The 20,442-nt window shown below is 40.5% G+C and overlaps 4 protein-coding genes across 6 annotated transcripts; 2 read left to right on the forward strand and 2 right to left on the reverse strand.

Annotated features, from left to right (window-relative positions):
• The first annotated feature begins 194 nt into the window (after positions 1 to 194).
• On the forward strand, positions 195 to 1,632 carry LOC144206101 (uracil nucleotide/cysteinyl leukotriene receptor). Its single transcript, XM_077730845.1, has 2 exons — positions 195 to 199; positions 316 to 1,632. Exons 1-2 carry the CDS (start codon positions 195 to 197, stop codon positions 998 to 1,000), a joined length of 690 nt encoding a protein of 229 aa, XP_077586971.1. The 3' UTR covers positions 1,001 to 1,632.
• Positions 1,127 to 6,858, reverse strand: ints11 (integrator complex subunit 11). The gene is made up of 17 exons (XM_077724522.1): positions 6,492 to 6,858; positions 6,139 to 6,236; positions 5,986 to 6,059; positions 5,685 to 5,913; positions 5,512 to 5,610; positions 5,143 to 5,177; positions 4,869 to 5,007; positions 4,723 to 4,787; positions 4,458 to 4,647; positions 4,294 to 4,377; positions 4,141 to 4,230; positions 3,433 to 3,595; positions 3,228 to 3,338; positions 3,041 to 3,102; positions 2,759 to 2,901; positions 2,310 to 2,439; positions 1,127 to 1,720 (listed from the first exon to the last, which is right to left on the reverse strand). Exons 1-17 carry the CDS (start codon positions 6,517 to 6,519, stop codon positions 1,658 to 1,660), a joined length of 1,803 nt encoding a protein of 600 aa, XP_077580648.1. The 5' UTR covers positions 6,520 to 6,858; the 3' UTR covers positions 1,127 to 1,657.
• On the forward strand, positions 6,850 to 9,197 carry cptp (ceramide-1-phosphate transfer protein). Of its 2 annotated transcripts, none has more exons than XM_077724541.1 (3): positions 6,850 to 6,947; positions 7,203 to 7,372; positions 8,159 to 9,197. In XM_077724541.1, the coding sequence occupies exons 2-3, from the start codon at positions 7,239 to 7,241 to the stop codon at positions 8,679 to 8,681; spliced, it is 657 nt and encodes a 218-aa protein (XP_077580667.1). In that variant the 5' UTR covers positions 6,850 to 6,947; positions 7,203 to 7,238; the 3' UTR covers positions 8,682 to 9,197. The 2 variants fall into 2 exon arrangements, with proteins under 2 accessions (XP_077580667.1, XP_077580660.1); XM_077724534.1 differs by having other exon boundaries at positions 6,862 to 6,947; positions 7,198 to 7,372.
• A 1,277-nt stretch (positions 9,198 to 10,474) lies between these two features.
• Positions 10,475 to 16,759, reverse strand: ddx19a (DEAD-box helicase 19a). Of its 2 annotated transcripts, none has more exons than XM_077729860.1 (11): positions 16,141 to 16,759; positions 15,977 to 16,022; positions 15,364 to 15,553; positions 13,612 to 13,704; positions 13,220 to 13,322; positions 13,031 to 13,145; positions 12,786 to 12,963; positions 11,682 to 11,919; positions 11,399 to 11,561; positions 11,130 to 11,321; positions 10,475 to 11,043 (listed from the first exon to the last, which is right to left on the reverse strand). In XM_077729860.1, the coding sequence occupies exons 1-11, from the start codon at positions 16,393 to 16,395 to the stop codon at positions 10,961 to 10,963; spliced, it is 1,656 nt and encodes a 551-aa protein (XP_077585986.1). In that variant the 5' UTR covers positions 16,396 to 16,759; the 3' UTR covers positions 10,475 to 10,960. The 2 variants fall into 2 exon arrangements, with proteins under 2 accessions (XP_077585986.1, XP_077585992.1); XM_077729866.1 differs by having other exon boundaries at positions 10,475 to 11,047; positions 16,141 to 16,756.
• Between the last annotated feature and the right edge of the window lie 3,683 nt (positions 16,760 to 20,442).

The following is a 20,442-nucleotide window of genomic DNA, read 5'->3' on the forward strand; positions in this document are numbered from 1 at the left end:
TGTTTCCCAAGCAAAACAACATTTTATTTATAAAGCCAGTATCACAGAATTAACTTGTGTTGCAAATGATGTACCATAACACCAACAGGTTCTGAAGTCACCATAAATATAGCCAGAACACTCTGTTTCCTGTTCTCATTGCTCTTATACGCCTACAACAAATCGAAACAGGAAATTCAAGGAATGGGAAAAAAATGCGGTGTGAAGGTTGAACAGCATCAAAAGGCGTTTTTTTCCCCTAACTTGCAATTGAAGAAATCAACACGCATCTTCTTGAAGGACCACAGGTAGCGTTTATGTGCTTTTGATTCACAGTTTTGTATTTGTAATCACGGGAATCCTCTTCTATGCTAACAGCATTTGCTTCATGACATGCATCTGCTTGGACCGCTACATGGCTACAGTGCACCCACACGCCTACTTAAAGTTGAGGGGGCCTAAATACGCACTGCTCCCCAGCAGCGTCCTCTGGGCTGTCGCCGGGATAGCTGCTGCGGTCTTTATCCTCATGGGACCATTGGAGACCCAGCGAGACAACTCCGGGGGCCACAGCTGCTTTGAAAACTTTGCCCCCAATGAGTGGAGCTCCCGTCTGTTCCCCTACAGCCTCTTGATAATTTCCTGCTCCCTCTTGCCGTCCACCACCATCTTGGTGTTCTACTCGCTAGCCGCCAGGCGCATTTCCAGGATCCACACAAAGATGGGCCGGCGAGCCTTGAGGGTCATTTATGTCACTCTAGCCATCACGCTGATTTGCTTCCTGCCCAACCACGCCGTTTACCTGCTTCATCTGCTCCGGTGCATGAAAGTAATTCAAAGTTGCCCCCTGGCAAACGCAATCTACAATGCAAGGAGGGTCACCATGGCCATCGTCATACTCAACACATGCCTGGACCCTTTGCTTTACTACGTCACCACCAGCCACTGCACTTGGAAGCCCCTGAAGAGATCTTGGTTTGGAGTGCGGAGGCGTCGGGTTATTTACACCATTACGGAGTGATATATCAATGGATATTGGACTAGAGGCTTCACTTGACCCTTCGCTAGACGTTTCCATTTTTGTGGGAAGGCAAAACAAGGTCCATAAAGGCAAGCTTGGACAATCTGTCAAAAGCAGTTTCACCAGCACACTCCTAACTCACCAAGAATGTTTATACTGAAATGTGACACAAGAAAAAAAAATCTATTGTGACTTATGTACATTAATCAATTCATGTAGTATGTACAATTGCCATTGACAGTCCATCTTGTAAATGATACATCTTATTTGTAATGCACTTTCATTTGAGAATAAAAGTGCTGCAAAGTTAAAAAACAAACAAAGTTCATTATACAATTGCAACAGAACTCATTCACTGCCATCTTAAGTTCATGTATGTAATTCACAGAATGTGTTGTGCTAGTAAAATAAGTTTAAAAAAAAAACCTACTAATGACAGTATACATTGTATGCTTCCTGTCAACATGGATAGAGAGACCTGATGATGTGGCTGGTGATACATTGTTTTCTTACCAAAAACTATGAACTAAGGTGCATTAAAAAAATCTTCTAACCAAATAGGGCTGATGTGACATCATTGTCCATGTGTTGTTGTGTGTGAGCCCACCACTTCTTTCGTAAGAAAAAAAAAAGACATGATCGTCTTAGGTCATTTACTCAAAGGCTAGATGGAAGGCCTTTTTTTAGTAGATTTGAAAGGAAGCTGCCCAGATCTTCATCCTGGCAGAATACAAATTCAAAAGTTAAAAACAATGCTTTAAAAAATTATTGAGGATTTAAACGAATGACAATCACTAGGATAAGCTTCCAGGTGTAACTTGCAGCTCAGGAAGAAATACCACTAAGCGCACAAATAATCTATTTTATAGACCTACACACATACCTGTCAACTTCTACGTTTTACCCGTATTTTATACATTTTTTTACGGGCTAACTTTTTTTTTAAGTTAATTTTTTTGTAAAATTGATCTCATTTTACAGCAAGTGGCCGAGGTTCACAAGTATGTACAAAGTTTATGCAGGAGGAAGAACTAAACAAAATATGAACTACTGAGAAGACTTGAAAACCATTTTACTTGCAAACATCCTGAATTTTCTAATGCCAGGCCAAAAGGACTGCCATTCCAAATAGTTTTGTGCCAATACTCAAAATGAAAATGTCAGAAGGATCAGAACCTAAATGTAAATAAAAGTAAACCAAAATACTAGCCCTTTTTTTCCCCAACACATTTTCCACTAAATTTCCGTATCCGTCTTGTACTGTGATGTGTTGTCTGTCAACCTTAGCATTGTTGAAACAATAGTTTACCTGGTAACTCCAAGAAAGTAGGATGACCTTTGTATTGGCTTCTTCTGGTGAGGATGACACTTTGATAACGATGGACTCCACCATGACAGTGCCGTCGGGAAGGTGCTGGATGGCATATCCCTTTAAGACGCTGACGTGCAAAAACAGATGAACACAATTAGAGGGAGATGGTAAGCACAAAAGAACATAAGTTACATCTTTATATGAATGACGAATGGAAGTCTAATAGTGGCAAACTCATTTAGATTCACAACACAAGGAAAATTTCACGCCATTCGACCGGATGGATAGATCTCAAAATGTTCACAATTTTCAATTGCATATTTTACAGCATTGGTACGTTATTTCTGTGAATTTGATCATTTAGATGACTTCATTTTAGTATAGTATCGATACAATACTTAGTAGATGTGCTGAAACAGTTAAAGTAAATAATTGGAGGGACTAACCTTTTGAGGTGTGTGTATATTCTTCCAAGTGTATCAGGGTCACTGTGCGGGTCGTGAAGCTGCACTCGACACGTGAATCGCAGCTGATGCTCGTTGAGTCCGAGCTCCTTCAAGGCTTGTTCTGAGGAGACCAGCTTAAGACTCTGCGTGGGGCATACAACATTTTTTGTTATTCACTGCAGCGAATTAGAATTTTGCAGAGAGGTAAATTGGATTCAACTGCAACATTAAAAAAATCTTGTTTTTAAACTGTTTTTATAGATCTTCTGTCTTTAAACTTACATTATCTTTTATGATGAGGGTTCCATGCATGATGTGTGGTTTTTTAGGATCAGGTAAAGGTCCTGAAACAACACAATGTTAGCTCATGTTAGCTTATTAGCTACCAAATGAGGACGGTGTAATGGAAAAAATTGTCTGGTCAATTGAAGACGATCCATTTTTAATGTTAGCATTGAAAACAATTCACCTCCAAGTGCCATTTCCCTCTTGAGAAGGTTGAGGGACATATCAACAGGAACTTTGGGATTTGTAGTCACTGTAGTGGTCTCCCCATTAGCCGGCATGTAGCAGTCGATACCTGTTACGCGACAAGAGACGATGTACTAATGTCACTTGCAAGGCCAAAAAAAGCAAAATGGACAAAAAAGCAAGTAAATCATGTAATTACTTACTGAACTCCTGCTCAATCTTGCCCTTGAGGAACTCCATCTTGGCCGCCTCGCCGTGAACCAGCAGCATGTTACGTGGTTCGGCCATGCGGATGAGCTGCATGATACCCTTGGCATCGGCGTGGGCACTAAAGGACATGTACTCTACCTGCAGCTTCACGTCCAACTACAAAAATCACAGATTGGTGTTCAGTCAATTTTTGGTCAAAATCACAAAACACCTGCAACAGACTGGCAACCAGTCTAGGGTGTAGTTCATCAAAGTCAGTTGGGATAGGCTCCACCAACCCGTGACCCTGACATTCATTCATTTTATGTCGTGCTTATACTCACAAGGGGCGCAAGGGGTGACTCCATTATGAACATTATTAGACCTACAAAAAATAATCACTATTTGCTCCAAGTGAAATTGGATGCAACCCCCCACTAAAATACCCATTGTTTCATGGACGTCCAAAAAGAAATCTCTATCTTGGGTTTTTATTTTTGACCCCCCAAAATCCCATCTAATCCCAATAACACATTCAAATAAAAGGTTAATATTCATCCAAATACACAACTCAGCATAGTACTACTACAAAAAATGACTTTTTCACATATTCAGACTTTTGAACAAAAGTTCATCAGCACATGCACGTTCCCATTCCATTTCTCAAGGAAATGCATTTTGTAGTTTTATATATATCGTACTAAAGTAGAAATCATCCTTACCATCGCTCGGCCCTCCATCTCCAGTTTCTTATGTCCATTCAGGATTTTGTGTCCAATGGTTCCTTGTACGCAGTAACCCGGCATGATGACCTGTAGGGATCATAAATGATCATTACACATTAACTGGTGGCTTTTCAATTTCATTTCTTTTACCATATTCTTCTCATTGCCAGCCCATTTCTTGAATATCTGCAGTGACTGTCCGGCATGCAGCATTCCCGGCGTCGCAAACACCACCTGTTAAGAATCCATTTTTCATGTCACCAATTGGACACGACTTGAATACAGAAAACAAAAATATACAAAAAAACACCCACCATGGGTCCTGGATTGTCTGCATACGAGCGGTCAAAGGCTTTTATGTGCTTGAACTCAAACATGTTCCTCTGTACAAATGTTTTCCTGATCTTCTGATTGGTCCACGTGATAAAAAGCTTGTAATAATGATTTGCTTTCTCTGTTAAACCGGTGGAGAAATAGATTGGAGCTTTCAGGTTCATTCGTTCCCTGTCAGAGGAGACAAATTAGCATACAAATATATGACAGATGTTTTGGCCCCTTTTTGCCTATGATGCAATTTACCAAAATGTTTCCAGGAGAATGCAGAGTTCCTGGGCTCTTCCAAGGGCAAACACTGGAATGAGAACCTGAAAAAAAAAAAAAACAATGGACTTTCAGAAGGTTTTGAAAATTACAAAAGACAAAAGTTCCAAAAGTGTAAGCAATACTTTTCCTCCTCGTTCTATGGATTCGTGCACTTTCTTAAGGAAGTCTCTCTCTCTGCACCTCTTGGAATCCCGAATGGTTGTTGCGTATGTTGACTCTGAGATGAGAATATCTGGGCGGCACTTGTCAATCCAAGCTGCGCTGTAAACACAGCATAGAATGAAGTGGAGAGTCAAAATTTTGCAAGACGTCCAAGTGTTATCAATGGAGCCCAAAAGTCTAAATTATAGAAATGCCAATGAAGATATAAACCCAAAACATTGGATTGTAACTTACCCTAAATGTCTGTCTGGAGTCATGTTATAGTCACCCTAAAGGAGACAAGACAATGGCAGTTGTTACATTTAAAACTAAACTTGTTATTGTGTTCAAGTCCTATGTGCTTTCTTTCAATGACTCATATTTTCCCTACTTAAGCGCTGACAGTGCCTCAGGTATGGGAGGCTTAAATAAAATGTTAATATTTTTTTCTTTGGCAGCTAAGCAAAAACATAAACCTAAATGGAGTACTCCATATACGCTAGAAATGTTGACTAACATCATATAATAATCACATATAACAATAATCTCAAAATGAATGAACAGGCAGCGTTCCCTCAAAAGTAATTTAAAAGTTGTATATTATAGTCAAACTTTCACACTCACTGTGTAGACCACTGATTCTGAGCCAACTTTGATTTGCACCATGGCAGCACCCAGAACATGGCCGGCATAGTAAGCCTTGATCTCCAGCTCGTCATCCACCTACATGCAAACCTCAGTTCAAACAAACTGACGCTGACTGACAGCTGTTAAAAGGTCGGCCATTTCGATGCAACCTGGACAGTCTGGTGCAGGTTCAAGGGAATGACTTTCTTCATGCAGTCCTTGATCATCTGCGATGTGAAGAAGTTGGTCTCTCCCTTCTTGTCAACGGTGATCTTCCGGAAGTCTTCCAGCAAGATAGGACAGATGGCCTTTGTCGGGTGTGTCATGTAGATGGGCCCATCATATCCCACCATCTCACTCATGTAAGGCAGACCCCCACAATGGTCCAAGTGGAAATGGCTGACAAATGTAAACAATTGTTGTTATAGCCAAGCTACAAGTCAGGAAGATATTGGAAGGCTTTCAACCAACCTGATGATCACGCAATCCAAAAAGTCTGTCAGACGCCCATTTTGAATAATGTAGGAGAAATCTGGGAAGCGTCTCTGGAATAACAATTTAAGCTTTTTATCTGCACACCGAATCATAAAATTGGGTTATTGCAAGCAAACAATGGCAACATACATCATCATTGTAGCCCATGTGCATCCCACAGTCCAGCATGATGTTTTTTCCACCGATTGAGACGATGATGCAGCTTCGTCCTACATCCTGGCCAGCACCTAGCAGAAGGGAAAGACAAAATGATACACCACAAAAAAATAAATACAATAAATAAAAATACAAAAGAATTTGAGCAGTTAGCATCTCAGCTAAAGCATATATGTACTAAACCTTCCACATATTTAAAACTACACTTTGGTTTACTAATAAGTTACCACAAGTTTACTGTAAATAATGATCTAGTAACACGTGCTGTATTTGCGTATGGGATGTTTACAGAGCCTTTACTGATGCTAGCTAGCAAGAAAACTCACCCAACGGTGTTACTTTGATTTCGGGCATATTATCGCCCGCGTCTTTTCACCCAAGCTTAGAAATCAATACGAAGAATTTCTAAAGAATAGGCAATTAATAATTAATTTCTTGAAATATTGCTAATGTTTTCACTTGTGTGCTCCTTTTGGTGCCTTTGAGTCTAGTAAGAAAGCTGTCAAGTTCCGGACTATTTTTTCAAAACACAGGATTACACGTTATCTCCCTTTGCATAGTTGTGGCAAATAATTAAGTATTATCAAACATTAAAATTTATTTCAAGAATGGCTTAGTTTGGCCTATTCCTCCGATGTATCGATTCTACTTTAATTTTACAGTAAATTGTCAAATAAAGGTCTTATTTTGTAAACGACTATTTGTTTCCGGTATTATGTAGCGCTCATCTGTGCATTACGACTTGGACCAGGAAACAAGCTTAAAATTGGATTGGCACGCAGGTAATGCTTTACTTCACATAATTAAATGTTAATTAACATAAATCTAAGAATCAAGAATATTAAAGAAATATGTATTTAATAAAAGTTGCTCGCTATGTGGCGATGGGAAATCGGGAACTGATAGATTATACTAAATGTATTATGTTACGATAGCTGCATTGAGACTAGTTCCGGCATGTTGTTGTTTTTTTGTGACATTCTGTTTGATTCTCTGATAATATTCAAATGAATAATGTTGGTTTTGGCTCAGTAAAGGTTGGGAAACACCGGACGAGATCGTACCTAGTCACAATGGCCGATTCTGTGACGTCAGATGACCCCAAATTCTGTTTTGAAGAAGTTCTTAGTACATTTAAGGTGTGTCTGTCCAAAGACAAAGAGGTCATTCTGGAAAACTACGTCTCTGGCTGGCGTGGTCTTATAAAGTAAGTATTATTATTATTACACTTAATCATAATTTGCAAATGAGCATAAAGATACCATTATGTTAATGGTGAATTTTACTTATATGTAGTATTACCCAAAAAGTCATTGTTTTTCCTTTAGATTTTTTTTATAATTAAAATTATTATTATTTTTAAATAAAAAAGGAATAAACTGTCTATCTATATATACTGTGTGGGTTTTCTCCGGGTACTCTGGCATCCTCCTCCATTCCAAAGACATACATGGTAGGCTAATTGGACACTCTAAATTATCCCTAGCTATGAGTGTGAAGGGGTTGTTTGTCTCTGTGTGTCCTGCGATTGGCTGGCCACCAATTCAGGGTGTCCCCCGGCTCTGGCCCAAAGTCGTCTGGGATAGGCTTCAGCACCCCCAGTGACCCTAGTGACAATAAAGCGATTCAGAAAATGGGAAAAAAGAACTAGTATATATTATTTTCATTCTGAAATTGTTTTTTTGGAAATTTATTTTAAAATGTTAAAACCGAAAATAACTCAGTTTTAGTGCTCAATCTTTCATTGACGACTACAGAAATCTTACCAAGATTTAATTGAGTGTATGATTTACCTTAATAGGCTACACAAAATAATGTGGTGCGACACAACTGGTCCCCGGATCATGAGTTTAACACCCGTGCCCTTGATTAATTATTTAATAATGTATTACTAACAACTTTTTTATAGCCATTTTTTTCAACGGATTGATATTACCATTTTTCAAGATCCTTTTGTTTTGTTGTCCAATTTGTTAATGTGTACATTTTCCAGGTTTTTGAACGGCTTGGGCTCAGTCTTTAGCTTCATTTCCAAAGACGCAACCAACAAGGTCCAGATCCTGGTGAATTTAATCAAAGGAGATACGCTTTCCCACTACACCACTGTGCAGTCCATGGTCCGTTATGAGTTGGACAACGGGCTTGTGGATATTGACAAGCGAGGCAGCCATCCCGAATCAGGCACTCGGACTCTTCTGAGGTTGCACCGTGCTCTCAGGTGGCTGGAGCTCTTCTTGGAGCGTTTGAGGACCAGCACCGACGACAGCAAGATGTCCATCATGTGCTCCGAGGCGTACAATGAGTCCCTGTCGCAATACCACCCCTGGGTGGTGCGCAAGGCTGCAGGCTTGGCCTTCTGTGTGCTCCCAGGTCGCCCTGCCTTTTTCGAGGTGATGAACGTGGGCCCCCCGGAGAAAGTGGTGGCCGTCCTCGGTGAAGCATTGCCACTAATTTCGGAAGTCTACCAAAACACAGAGGAACTTTATGCTCAGAACAACTTGCTTGAACTGCCATAGTAACATGTCAACTTGACTATGGAGACTGCTATTTGGGGCTGTGCAATATCCAGAACACAACTTAATATCTGCTGCAATCGTCTTCACTGGAAGAAACTAATGTGAAGCCTTTTGCTAAAAGCTGCTCATCTTCACTATAATTGAAAATGTTTTGTACGAATCACATGAAAATGAGATTGTTAGATGTGCATTGTGCAACTGGGTGTTTAAATCAACTATGTGCTATTGCAAAAAATTAAAAAAAATCATCTAACACCCATAGACATACATCCAGCTAGATTGCAATAGAGCACATTCATTGTCACACAATTAATATCAGTACATTTCTGTATTGTCTGGTGAAAAAGTATTAGCTAGTTTAATCAAATAAGGTTTTGCATGGTAAATGTATAGATACAAATTGTAAAAAAAACAAATCATAGTTAACAGCATAAAATCATGTATTGTTAGATTTGTTTTTTGAGATGATTGTACAATTTTAATTTACATTCCAGATAAAGATTTTTTTTGGTCTCTGCTGGTAAAGTCAATTTATGCAATGTACATCAGTCTTTAGAATCCAAGTCAGTCCACCTGTTTAGAGTTTGCATGTTTTCCCCAGGCCTGCATGGGGTTTCTCCAGGTGCTCCAGTTTCCTCCCATTCCAAAGGCATGCATGGTCGGCTGATTGGACATTTTAAATTGCCCGTAGGCATGAGTGTGAGCGTGAATGGTTTGGTGTGTCCCTGCCTCTGGCCCAATGTCAGCTGGGATAGCACCCCCCACAACCCTAGTGACGATAAAGCGGTTCAGAAAATGAGACGAGATGGAAAAAAAGGTGTGAAAGACAGGTGGTTGTCTTGACAACCAGGCTGCTATAGCAACAATTGTGACGCCCGAATTGAAACCCTCCTGTCGAAAGGAGAAATAAGACAAGGATAAATTCAATTGGTGATTTCAACATGGAAGATTGTGTAAAAAAAATGGAAAAAAATACTATTGATACCAACAGCATTCCCAAGCGAGTGGATTGGATTTAAAGATGAAGCCAAGGTGAAAAAGTGAGACAAGTCGTGATTTGTGACCTTGGGGCACCGATATCTGGCAGGCCCAGTGCAGAGCTCCAGTCAGTCACCGAGCACGACAACCTGAATTGGCCTGGTTTTCCACACCTCAACATGTGCAAAGTCCTACTTGCCAACCAGATGGAGAATGTGAGAACCCTGTCTTCAGAGGCAACGACACCCATGTCCGGCACTTCCGGCCCGGCAGGTTTGAGCATCACTTTAACCCAGCGGACTCTCTAAGGACAATGACTAAGTTCGGGGCCCGGTACGCTAAGGAGGTTGCCATAACAACAAGGGATGTGCCACGCAGCTTCACAGACTTGAATTTGACTCTGCCTCAATGTGACATCCAGGAAAAATCAGTTCTTTGCACCACAGTGGGACTAATATAGAAAGAACAGGTAAATTGATTTACATACATCATGCCCAATCTATTGGCCCTTCTATACATTAAACCATTCTGTTTGTTCTTTGGACGTACAGAAATAAAATGTTTGCAGTATATTTACCAAATGTTACCATTTCGTATTTTGACCACCCCATAAATCCAGATAAAGAACATGAAAAAACATCTCATCCAGCCAAGTGGTAGCAAAAGTGGGATTTAAAACTTTCAAATGTCTGGTAATAGACAGCAAACACCCATCACCTTAAAGTAAATACAAAATAAAAATGTTCAAATTATGATTATTGACCATAATTAAAAGTAACTTAGGAACTATACTAAAATATACTTTCACAGAAAGGGCAGTTTTCAGTTTTTTTTATTGATTTTCTGTATATCACTTATCCCAACAAGCCAAATTAGAAGGACAACGTCTAGTCTGACTCATACACATAACTGGCTGGGATGGGCTGAAGCACCCCCTCCTCAGATATGCGGCAAGGAAGATGAATGATTGAAAAGTATATACTTATAAGGCATTTCAGAGCAATGGCAGAGAAGGGAGAAATTTGTTCACGTATTGGCCATAAGATGTCGCCATCCTTGCTCCCCATTCATCAAAAAGATTCAAGCAGTCAATGACAGAAATAACCAAAATACGTGATACACTTAACAGAATAGAATTATCAACACCAGAATATTTTTCAATTTCTTGCAAACATTCAAACAACAATGAATAAAAATAAAGCAACACTGCAAACAGAAAACAACAAAATAAGGCACACTCTGTTTGAATACCTGGCAAAGAAATTTGCTACTAGGAACAACTCACAAGGACATCTCAAATGTTAAGCACAGGTTTGTCTTTTGTTTTTAGTTGAAGTGTTTCTCAAGTTCGTCGACATCTCCTGTGTCCAATTTGAGGATCTTCCTGGCTGGGAAAATCAACAATGACAAAGTACACGATAAATATTCTGATGTTCGTGTTCTTTTAAATGCGAGCGGAAGAACCAATACCAAAGTGCGTCTCGATTTCTCGGATGACATCTATTCCGTACTCGCTGTCCACCATGTTGATGGCGAAGCCTTGCTTCCCAAAACGTCCCGTTCGACCAATCCGGTGAAGGTATGTCTCTTTATCGGCAAAACCATTCATGTCCAGGGGGAGGTCAAAGTTGATCACCAGCGAAATCTGTTCGACATCAATGCCTTGGCACAAAAGACAACAATACAATAGCTTAATTTTTCTAATCTTTACATTTGAGCAATGTACTTTGGTGTCTTACCCCTTGAGCAAACATTCGTTGTGACAAGAACCTTCTCCTTGCCATCTCGAAAACGTTCGATGATATGAGCTCTCTGCCCGACAGTTAGTTCTCCACTCAGCAGTGCTACGCTGTGGCCTTCCTTGATCAGGTTAACAGACAGCCAATTTGCTGTCTTGCGGGTCTATACATATACACATATATAAAAACACATATATAAAACATACATTCCTCATGCTGCATCAAATTAAAACATGTTTCAATAATGACAACATTTGTATGGGGTCAACCCCTCGATACTGACATGACAGAAGATCATGGCCTGCGCCACGGTCATAGTCCCATAGAGGTCACACAGAAAGGTGAACTTGTCCTCCTTGTTCTGGCACAAGACATAAAACTGCTTGATGTTGTCCAGGGTCTCCTCTTCACGACGTAGGCGGATGAGGTTTGCATCAGGAACAATCAACTCGGCAAACCTCCACACCTCCTCCTCAAAGGTCGCAGAGAAGAAGAGCATCTGACAGTCCTTAGACAAATGTCTGTAGTCGTATAAATGTACAGTAAAAAGATCAATTCAAAAACTTTTGGAATATTATTCTTTAAATGTTTTTGTTCCTTTTTTCTTTTTTAGTTGTCATGATTTGGCGTATTACTACCAGTGACACACTGATGAAGGCTGAGGTAATACGGCGAAACATGTCGGGTAAGAAAACTACCTAAAAAATCATTGTCTGTGAAAAAGGAACAAAAAACCCATCAAAAATACTAAAAGAATACTAAATCAATTTAACCAGTTTGGACCTACCTACTTTTTGAAGATAGCTTGTAATTATTTTTTTTACGTGATGAGTTTTCCTATTTAATGCAAATGTTCTGAAAACTTTAGAAAATAGTTAACTTGGGTTAACATAGCTATTGTTTGAGGAAAATATATGGTTTGGGTTAATCATCTAATTCAGCAATGCAATTTTGGATATTGCCAAGGTTGTGTATTGTTACCCAAAATTAAAAAGCTACAATCTGTAAATGTTAGAATAACTTAAACACTACAAAAACACCTCTTAAATGTGTAAGCCCTCGCAATGGCAATTCCATTTGACATGCCATAGTTTTTTGATTTCACTCAAATTTCTAATCTGACTATTGGGATTAAAAGTAACAGGACCAGGGTTATGTATTTATTTTCAGTTTGGCCACGCGTGCAACCCAAACGTCAAAATGAAAAATGTAATGAAATAAATGTCCACATAAAATGTGACCTACTCCAAAGCAATGTATGTTTTCCACACGGTTATTATGTATTCTGCATCCTAAAATTCGATATACTCCAAAGAAAATTTCCCCCCTTGGTTAGTATGCATATTGCAATTCTGCAACATCTACTTCGGAACGACTTACACCTGACCTGTGAATGCGGACGCTCTGGTCACGATGACCTTGAGTGGCGATCATCACGTCAGCTTCATCCAGCACAAACAAGGTGATCTTTTTGGGGTCAATGATTTTATACTTGGTGCACCAGTCAAGGGTGGTGCCTGGGGTTCCCACCACAATCTGCTCTTGCAAGTGGCTGCCTCTCTCCACTGAACAAAAAACAAGTGACAAGTCAAAATTTCAGATGGGTGGCAGAAAGATTGTTAAATCTCCTACTTTTGATGCCCCGAATGGCGTATGCTATTTTGATTTCTGAGCAGTGTTTTCCCATCTGTTCCATGACTTGTCCAATTTGCAGGGAAAGCTCATATGTAGGTGCTACACAAAGAGCCTAGTAAAATAATGAAAAAAACAGTCTATCAACAACAACAAAAAAATCAATATGAGCAGGCCACAAAGGGTTACCTGGGTCCACTTGTTCTCGGGTTTGACATGGCTGAGCATGGCAAGAGAAAAGGCAGCAGTTTTTCCTGTTCCGGACTGTGATTGTGCAATTAAATTCTGTGGTCTGCAATCAAAGGAGAAATTCAAGTGATATTTTTCATTTAGATTAGGTTTGAGTGATTTTACAATACGGTCATACCTCTACTTACAAATGCCTTCAAGTAATTTTCAGGTTACATTTTATTTTTTACAATAAATATCGTTATTGTTTTATTGCCCATGTCAACCTTTAATAAAAGCTGTATCTTGGTAATAGATAAAGAAATAAGTGGAAGAACAAAGAAAACTGGAAAAAACATACATCCAATTTTTGTTAAGAGAAGCAAACTTTCTACTGCAAAACATTGACTCACGGCTGTGCCAGCATCATAGGCAGAGCTTTCTCCTGAATCATAGAAGGCCTGTTGAAGCCCATAGCATAGACACCCTCCAAAAGCTCCTGTTTCCTATTCATGCAAGACAAAAAAAAAAAAAAAAAAACACTCAGATGTCAAACATTTCAATCTCGACAAAAAAATTAAGTGGAAGTAGTGTGCAAAATGATTGTGTTATTGGCAAAGAAATACTTTGCACATTTCGAACTACTGCACCACTGGCTGCACATTCTCATTTTCATTCACCCAAAAACGAACTTGTTATACCAGTCGTCAAAGTGCATACCAATACTCCTTTGATACCATCTTACTGTCAAGTAAGTTAGCGCTCAGGCCCTACCACCCCATTAATATCAGTACATTGACATCTCCACTTACAAAATTAAATTTTTCATAACTTGAAAATTCTTTAATTTGTTCCACGGTCCTCACACAACTACCAACTTAACCCTTTAAAATTGGTGAAAGTGTCCCACTTTTGTATGAAAGATGAGAGGAAACAGACGAAAATGATAAAAAAATATTTATTAATGTCTTAAAATAAATAATGCATGGGAAATGTGCTCTGCATCGCTGAAATACAGTGTTACCTCGCTACTTTGCGCTTCAGCTATCGCGGACTCAGAGCTTCGCAGATTTTTTTCAGGGAAAAAAATTAAAGATATTAAGTTAAAATTATAAATTACATCATTTTACAAGAGGTGGAAACAAAACATTCAATAAGAATTAGTAATTGCATCAAAAAAAGGCCAAAGAAACGGTCAATAACATGGTGAGAGTTCAGGAATCGCATTGATGACGTCATGGCTGTTTCCAGGCGCATCTTCACCGCCCAAAAAAAACAATGTTCACAACTCTCAATAACGATGTTTCTTATGTGCAAAAAAAACGACAGAAGATCCTCCATCAGGACTACTATGATGTTTTTGCTTGGTGGTGCTTTTGTGCACGTATTACCCGTTTCTTTAAGCATTTTTGAAGGGGCACGCCTACTTTGCAGAAATGCAGCTATTGCGGGGGGTCCCGGTTCCCATTAACCGCGATAAGCGAGGGAACACTGTAGTTCCTCCCGCAGCCGTTATTATGGGAGACGTAATAGCTGTTTGTCTGCCAGATGGCGGCAATATCGCACCCTTCTGGCTTTTAAATAATATATTAATTCTTAATTCCTATGGATAACCTGATGATGATAGATAACCATACCAGTATACTGTCACACCTCAAATTAGCTTTGTGTCGTGAGTAAGATTGATATTAACAAAATAGATATTTTTTCATTTTAAAGAGCCTAAAAAGTATTATAAATTTGGCTTTTCCAGAAAATCTTTCTCTTATGTTAACTTCGACTTGGCAAATTTTGAGGTTCACCTGAAAGACTACTGTAATGTTTATTCAGGGGTGGCAAACAAGTTAGACACAGATAAGCCGTATAAACCAAAATCCAATCTCCCAAATTATTTTTAAATAAAATTAGTTTTTTGTTTTAATGAGCCGTGATTAATTTGAGTGTGTTTTAATAGAGAATCAAAACAAGAGAAACATAAACAGGCATAGATACAAAATATAAGAAGCAAAGAGCCATGTTTATTTTGGCTGGGAGCTGCATGCGGATCGAGAGCCACGTGTTCGTCACTCCTGTGTTAATTGGTACCTTTACTGGAATTGTATTTGTTCAGGATGTTGGGTGGACTGAAATGGTAATGTAAGGTAAAATAGTTTACGAAAACTCACAAGTGCAACTCCTCGAAACTCTTGATGGAGAAAAGCGGGGAGGCAGGGTCCCGCTGCAAGACCTCCACTTCACTTCGACTTGTGACTAGAGCACGCCGGAGCATTTTGTTTATCATGGATTGCTCAGCCGGGTCCACTTTGTCACCTTCGATAGTCCCATGGCGGTCACTTTGGCCCATTTCAAAATTTTCTGCACAGTCGCCACATGTGTAAAAAAAACAACAACCAAAAAAAAAAAACGATTAACTGATGAATACTCACCTCATTTTCAGAACCTCTTTAACCTCATTAGGTTCGCAGGGGTGCTGGATACCCCGAATTGGTGGCCAACCAATCGCAGGGCTCAAGGAGACAAACAACCATTCATGCTCACACTCATATCAATGGGCAATTTAGGTTGTCCCATGCATGTCTTTGGAATGTGGGAGGAAACTGGAGTACCCGAGGAAAACCCACGCAGCCACAGAGAGAACATGCAAACTCCACACAACAGGTGGACCGACCTGGATTTGAATCCAGGTGCCCCACTGTGAGGCTGACGCGCTAACCATCAGCCTCTGTCGGGCGGCCCTTAGAATACTAGAGAGGAAACTTAACTGATAAATAACAGTACCGTTTACATCTCTGGTGTTGGTCCGTGGACATTTTGAGGTTTGAAGCTGTTGAGAAAAACTCAAATTTAATGTTGATATGGCTCGAAAGCACGAGGAAAGTTTTAGCTAGCTCTCATTTGGGCCCCCAAATGTAGTATAGTTTGCCATCTATTAAAAAAATCACCTGCACGCAAGCAAGGTTGCCCCCCAGAATGTCTGCCTCGTCCTCCCACGACTCCGTGAACATTTTTCCAATACTTTCAACTGAATTTTGGATGATAAAATACGCGGACTTCCAGCAAATGGCGTGGCGTGTCCGGTGAAGAGGTGACAGATAATTAGCACCGACGAGAAACGGTCGCACCCGGTCAAACTGCACAACAATGATGGTGATGCCTTCACAGACATCCAGGAAATGTTGGTTGGAAACTGGGACCATGTTTCTGATTTGATTGTATTGATATTAAATTTCCCCACATTATAGTAATTAAAATTATGAATGCAAAATGTATTACAATGTGATTTTTAATGTATATTACATATAATAGTGCCTCACTATGTTAGGGGCCTCAAACTAAAATGATCTTTAAAATTGTGCAGGGGTGGCCAAATTCGGTCTATCCACAACTATTCCACAAAGGGCCGCAGTGGGTGCAGGTTTTCATTCCAAACTATTAAGAGGACAGCTTTTCACCAATGTGCTGTCCTACAAATGCAATCAGTGGATTACAGTTAGGTGCTTCTTGTTTTCTGCAGAAATCTCATTGGTCAAAGTGTCTGTGCTGGATCGGTTGGAACAAGAACCTGCACCCACAGCAACCCTCGAGGACCTGTTTGACCACCCCTGCCCTATCCAGTCTGCCTCCACCAACACACCTGAATCAAATAATCGGGATCGGTATGAAGTTGCTGGATAGCTTGCTGTTGAGTTGATCATTTGATTCAGGTGTGGTAAAGGAGGGAGATATGGAAAACAGACTGGAAAGGGGCTCTTGTGGACCAGACTTAGACTATCATACACTGTTAGAGATTTAGGAAGATCTAGGAAGTGGTACGACGACCTCACAGCACTTTAAAGATCATATTTATTATTATGATTTTTTATTTATTTATTTGAATTTTTTCATTCATTCATTTTCTTATCCACTTATCCTCACAATGGTCGCGGGGAAGCTGGAGCCTATTCCAGCTAACTACAGAGACCAGGACCGACCCGGGATCAAACCCCCCACTTCCCCAAATCTGTAAGGCCGGCACGCTACCCAGGAAATGCCATATGAAATTATATGCATTTTATTGCACATGACAAAACGTGTGTGGAATCCCACTTGAAAGTCAAATACTGGGCCTCGATATCATGTCATTTGGCTCTAATCCCCCCCAGACCAGCTCCAAGTTTGTGACCCCTGTTGTATTTCGACAACCCATTGAGTTTTCTCACAGTGTCTGCCAAATTATCATTTGCAGTAGGGAGCAGGATGAACACTCCTGCACACCTTACATTTCTGGGATGTAGTTTGACCACAGGGCAAACTCTACTTGTAAACCCACATCAATCAGTTAAAAAAACAAAACAAAACAATAAAATAAGGATGGACATTTGTATGTTTGTCTTGTCGGATGTACGCACAAGGGAGAGGGAAAGCAAGTGTATGTGTGTGTTTTTCACTGTATTAATATCTGTAGAAGCGTTAGGGAGGAGGGGAGCTGATTCTTATTGGCTGCAATTTAATTTAGCTTGGGGGTGGATGCAGACACACACACACAGCTAATAGCAAATGTGTGTTTAAATACACACTCATTGCCATGGTAGCCATGAAAGAAAACAGATGGATCAAACGACGTGATATCAAAACACAAAGGCGGCCAAACACCCACACATTTTAAAGACTAAAACATTCCCTAGAGAGTATGATTGGAGTCTTTAAAAGTGATGAATGAAAACAACCCATCTGGTTTCCAATTTTCATCGCAGCACTAATTCATCATTATCATCATCATCGTCATCATGGTCGTCATCGTCGTTGTCGTCGTCGTCGCGACCAGTCTGGGGTGTAGTCTGCCTTTGCCCATGTCAGCAAGGATAGGCTCCGGCACCCTAGGTGCACTGAAATTTAAGACTGTCACTCGAAAATATGGAAGACTCTCCTAACCAGAAAATAAGGGATCTCATTCAGACTCAGGGTTGTTCCTCCCAATCACTTCAAAAATGTGTTTGGCCATACGAGTGTTTCCAAAAATTAGGAACATCACTTTAACTGGTGAAGATGCCTTCACAAAGGGCATCAACTTTCTGGGACTGTATTGGCCATTTTGATAAACCTCCCCAACCCCAATTGTTCTCGATGGGTTTTTTCCCTCAAGAAGTCCTTCATCAAACAATCATTGTAAAGTGCAAAGTTAATGTGTTGAAAATCAAGCTGTTACACACAGATGAGGGCCCTCAGTCATGAGGGAGGAAAGATGTAACATCTGCAGGTAACTAATCATAGTTTGAAATTTAGAGTTTCCATCTTGCCTACTATGCATGTTTTTGTAATGTGGGAGGAAACAACCCAGAGGTCGGTGGATCGAAACCACTCTCTGCTATGTGAATTTTTTTGTTCACCCACTACAGTTTCTATAGTCATGTAAAGTTGAACCTGATTTTAAGAACGGACAACTAATTCCACGAGACAAAACACTGCAAAGGTTCAGGTAAAGACTGCAGAGTGGCGCAGCGGAAGCGTGCTGGGCCCATAATCCAGAGGTCGGTGGATCGAAAACCACTCTCTGCTATATATTTTTTTGTTCACCCACTACAGTGTGTATAGTCATGAAAAGTTGAATCTGATTTTAAGAACGGATGACTAATTCTACGAGACAAAACACTGCAAACATGTGGGTAAAGACAGCAGAGTGGCGCCGCGGATCCGTGCTGGGCCCATAACCCAGAGGTCGGTGGATCGAAACCATTCTCTGCTGTGTGAATTTTTTTGTTCACCCACTACAGTTTATATAGTCATGAAAAGTTGAATTTGATTTTAAGAACGGAGGACTAATTCCACGAGACAAAACACTGCCATCTTCCGTGTAAAGACAGCAGAGTGGCGCAGCGGAAGCGTGCTGGGCCCATAACCCAGAGGTTGGTGGATCGAAACCTCTCTGGTATACTAATTTTTTTGTTCACCCACTACAGTGTGTATAGTCATGAAAAGTTGAATCTGATTTTAAGAACGGACGACTAATTCTACGAGACAAAACACTGCAGACTTCAGGGAAAGACAGCAGAGTGGCGCAGCGGAAGCGTGCCGGGCCCATAACCCAGAGGTTGGTGGATCGAAACCTCTCTGGTATACTAATTTTTTTGTTCACCCACTACAGTGTGTATAGTCATGAAAAGTTGAATCTGATTTTAAGAACGGATGACTAATTCTACGAGACAAAACACTGCAGACATGTGGGTAAAGACAGCAGAGTGGCGCAGCGGAAGCGTGCTGGGCCCATAACCCAGATGTCGGTGGATCGAAACCACTCTGGTATACTAATTTTTTTGTTCACCCACTACAGTGTGTATAGTCATGAAAAGTTGAATCTGATTTTAAGAACGGATGACTAATTCTACGAGAAAAAACACTGCAGACATTCAGGTAAAGACAGCAGAGTGGTGCAGCGGAAGCGTGCTGGGCCCATAACCCAGAGGTCGGTGGATCGAAACCACTCTCTGCTATGTGAATTTTTTTGTTCACCCACTACAGTGTGTATAGTCATGAAAAGTTGAATCTGATTTTAAGAACGGACGACTAATTCTACGAGACAAAACACTGCAGACTTCAGGGAAAGACAGCAGAGTGGCGCAGCGGAAGCGTGCTGGGCCCATAACCCAGAGGTTGGTGGATCGAAACCTCTCTGGTATACTAATTTTTTTGTTCACCCACTACAGTGTGTATAGTCATGAAAAGTTGAATCTGATTTTAAGAACGGATGACTAATTCTACGAGAAAAAACACTGCAGACATTCAGGTAAAGACAGCAGAGTGGCGCAGCGGAAGCGTGCTGGGCCCATAACCCAGAGGTCGGTGGATCGAAACCACTCTCTGCTATGTGTATTTTTTTGTTCACCCACTACAGTGTGTATAGTCATGAAAAGTTGAATCTGATTTTAAGAACGGACAACTAATTCCACGAGACAAAACACTGCAGACGTCCAGGTAAAGACAGCAGAGTGGCGCAGCGGAAGCGTGCTGGGCCCATAACCCAGAGGTCGGTGGATTGAAACCACTCTCTGCTATGTTTTTTTTTGGTTCACCCACTACAGTGTGTATAGTCATGAAAAGTTGAATCTGATTTTAAGAACGGATGACTAATTCTACGAGACAAAACACTGCAGACATACAGGTAAAGACAGCAGAGTGGCGCAGCGGAAGCGTGCTGGGCCCATAACCCAGAGGTCGGTGGATCAAAACCACTCTCTGCTACATGAGTCATTTTGTTCATCCACTACAGT

Source organism: Stigmatopora nigra, chromosome 1 (genome assembly GCF_051989575.1).
Source record: "Stigmatopora nigra isolate UIUO_SnigA chromosome 1, RoL_Snig_1.1, whole genome shotgun sequence".
In the NCBI taxonomy this organism is placed as follows: domain Eukaryota; kingdom Metazoa; phylum Chordata; class Actinopteri; order Syngnathiformes; family Syngnathidae; genus Stigmatopora; species Stigmatopora nigra.

Excerpts from the sequence above, each read along its gene's own strand:
- cptp (XM_077724541.1), top strand. The coding sequence starts at position 7,239 with ATGGCCGATTCTGTGACGTCAGATGACCCCAAATTCTGTTTTGAAGAA. Across the intron at positions 7,373-8,158 it reads GGCTGGCGTGGTCTTATAAA|GTTTTTGAACGGCTTGGGCT; the intron begins GTAAGTATTATT and ends TACATTTTCCAG.
- ddx19a (XM_077729860.1), bottom strand. The coding sequence starts at position 16,395 with ATGGTCCCAGTTTCCAACCAACATTTCCTGGATGTCTGTGAAGGCATC. Across the intron at positions 13,146-13,219 it reads CCGAGAACAAGTGGACCCAG|GCTCTTTGTGTAGCACCTAC; the intron begins GTAACCCTTTGT and ends TTATTTTACTAG. Across the intron at positions 11,044-11,129 it reads AGAAATCGAGACGCACTTTG|GAAGATCCTCAAATTGGACA; the intron begins GTATTGGTTCTT and ends TTTCCCAGCCAG.
- ints11 (XM_077724522.1), bottom strand. The coding sequence starts at position 6,519 with ATGCCCGAAATCAAAGTAACACCGTTGG. Across the intron at positions 4,788-4,868 it reads CCATAGAACGAGGAGGAAAA|GTTCTCATTCCAGTGTTTGC; the intron begins GTATTGCTTACA and ends TTTTTTTTTCAG. Across the intron at positions 4,378-4,457 it reads CAGACAATCCAGGACCCATG|GTGGTGTTTGCGACGCCGGG; the intron begins GTGGGTGTTTTT and ends GATTCTTAACAG.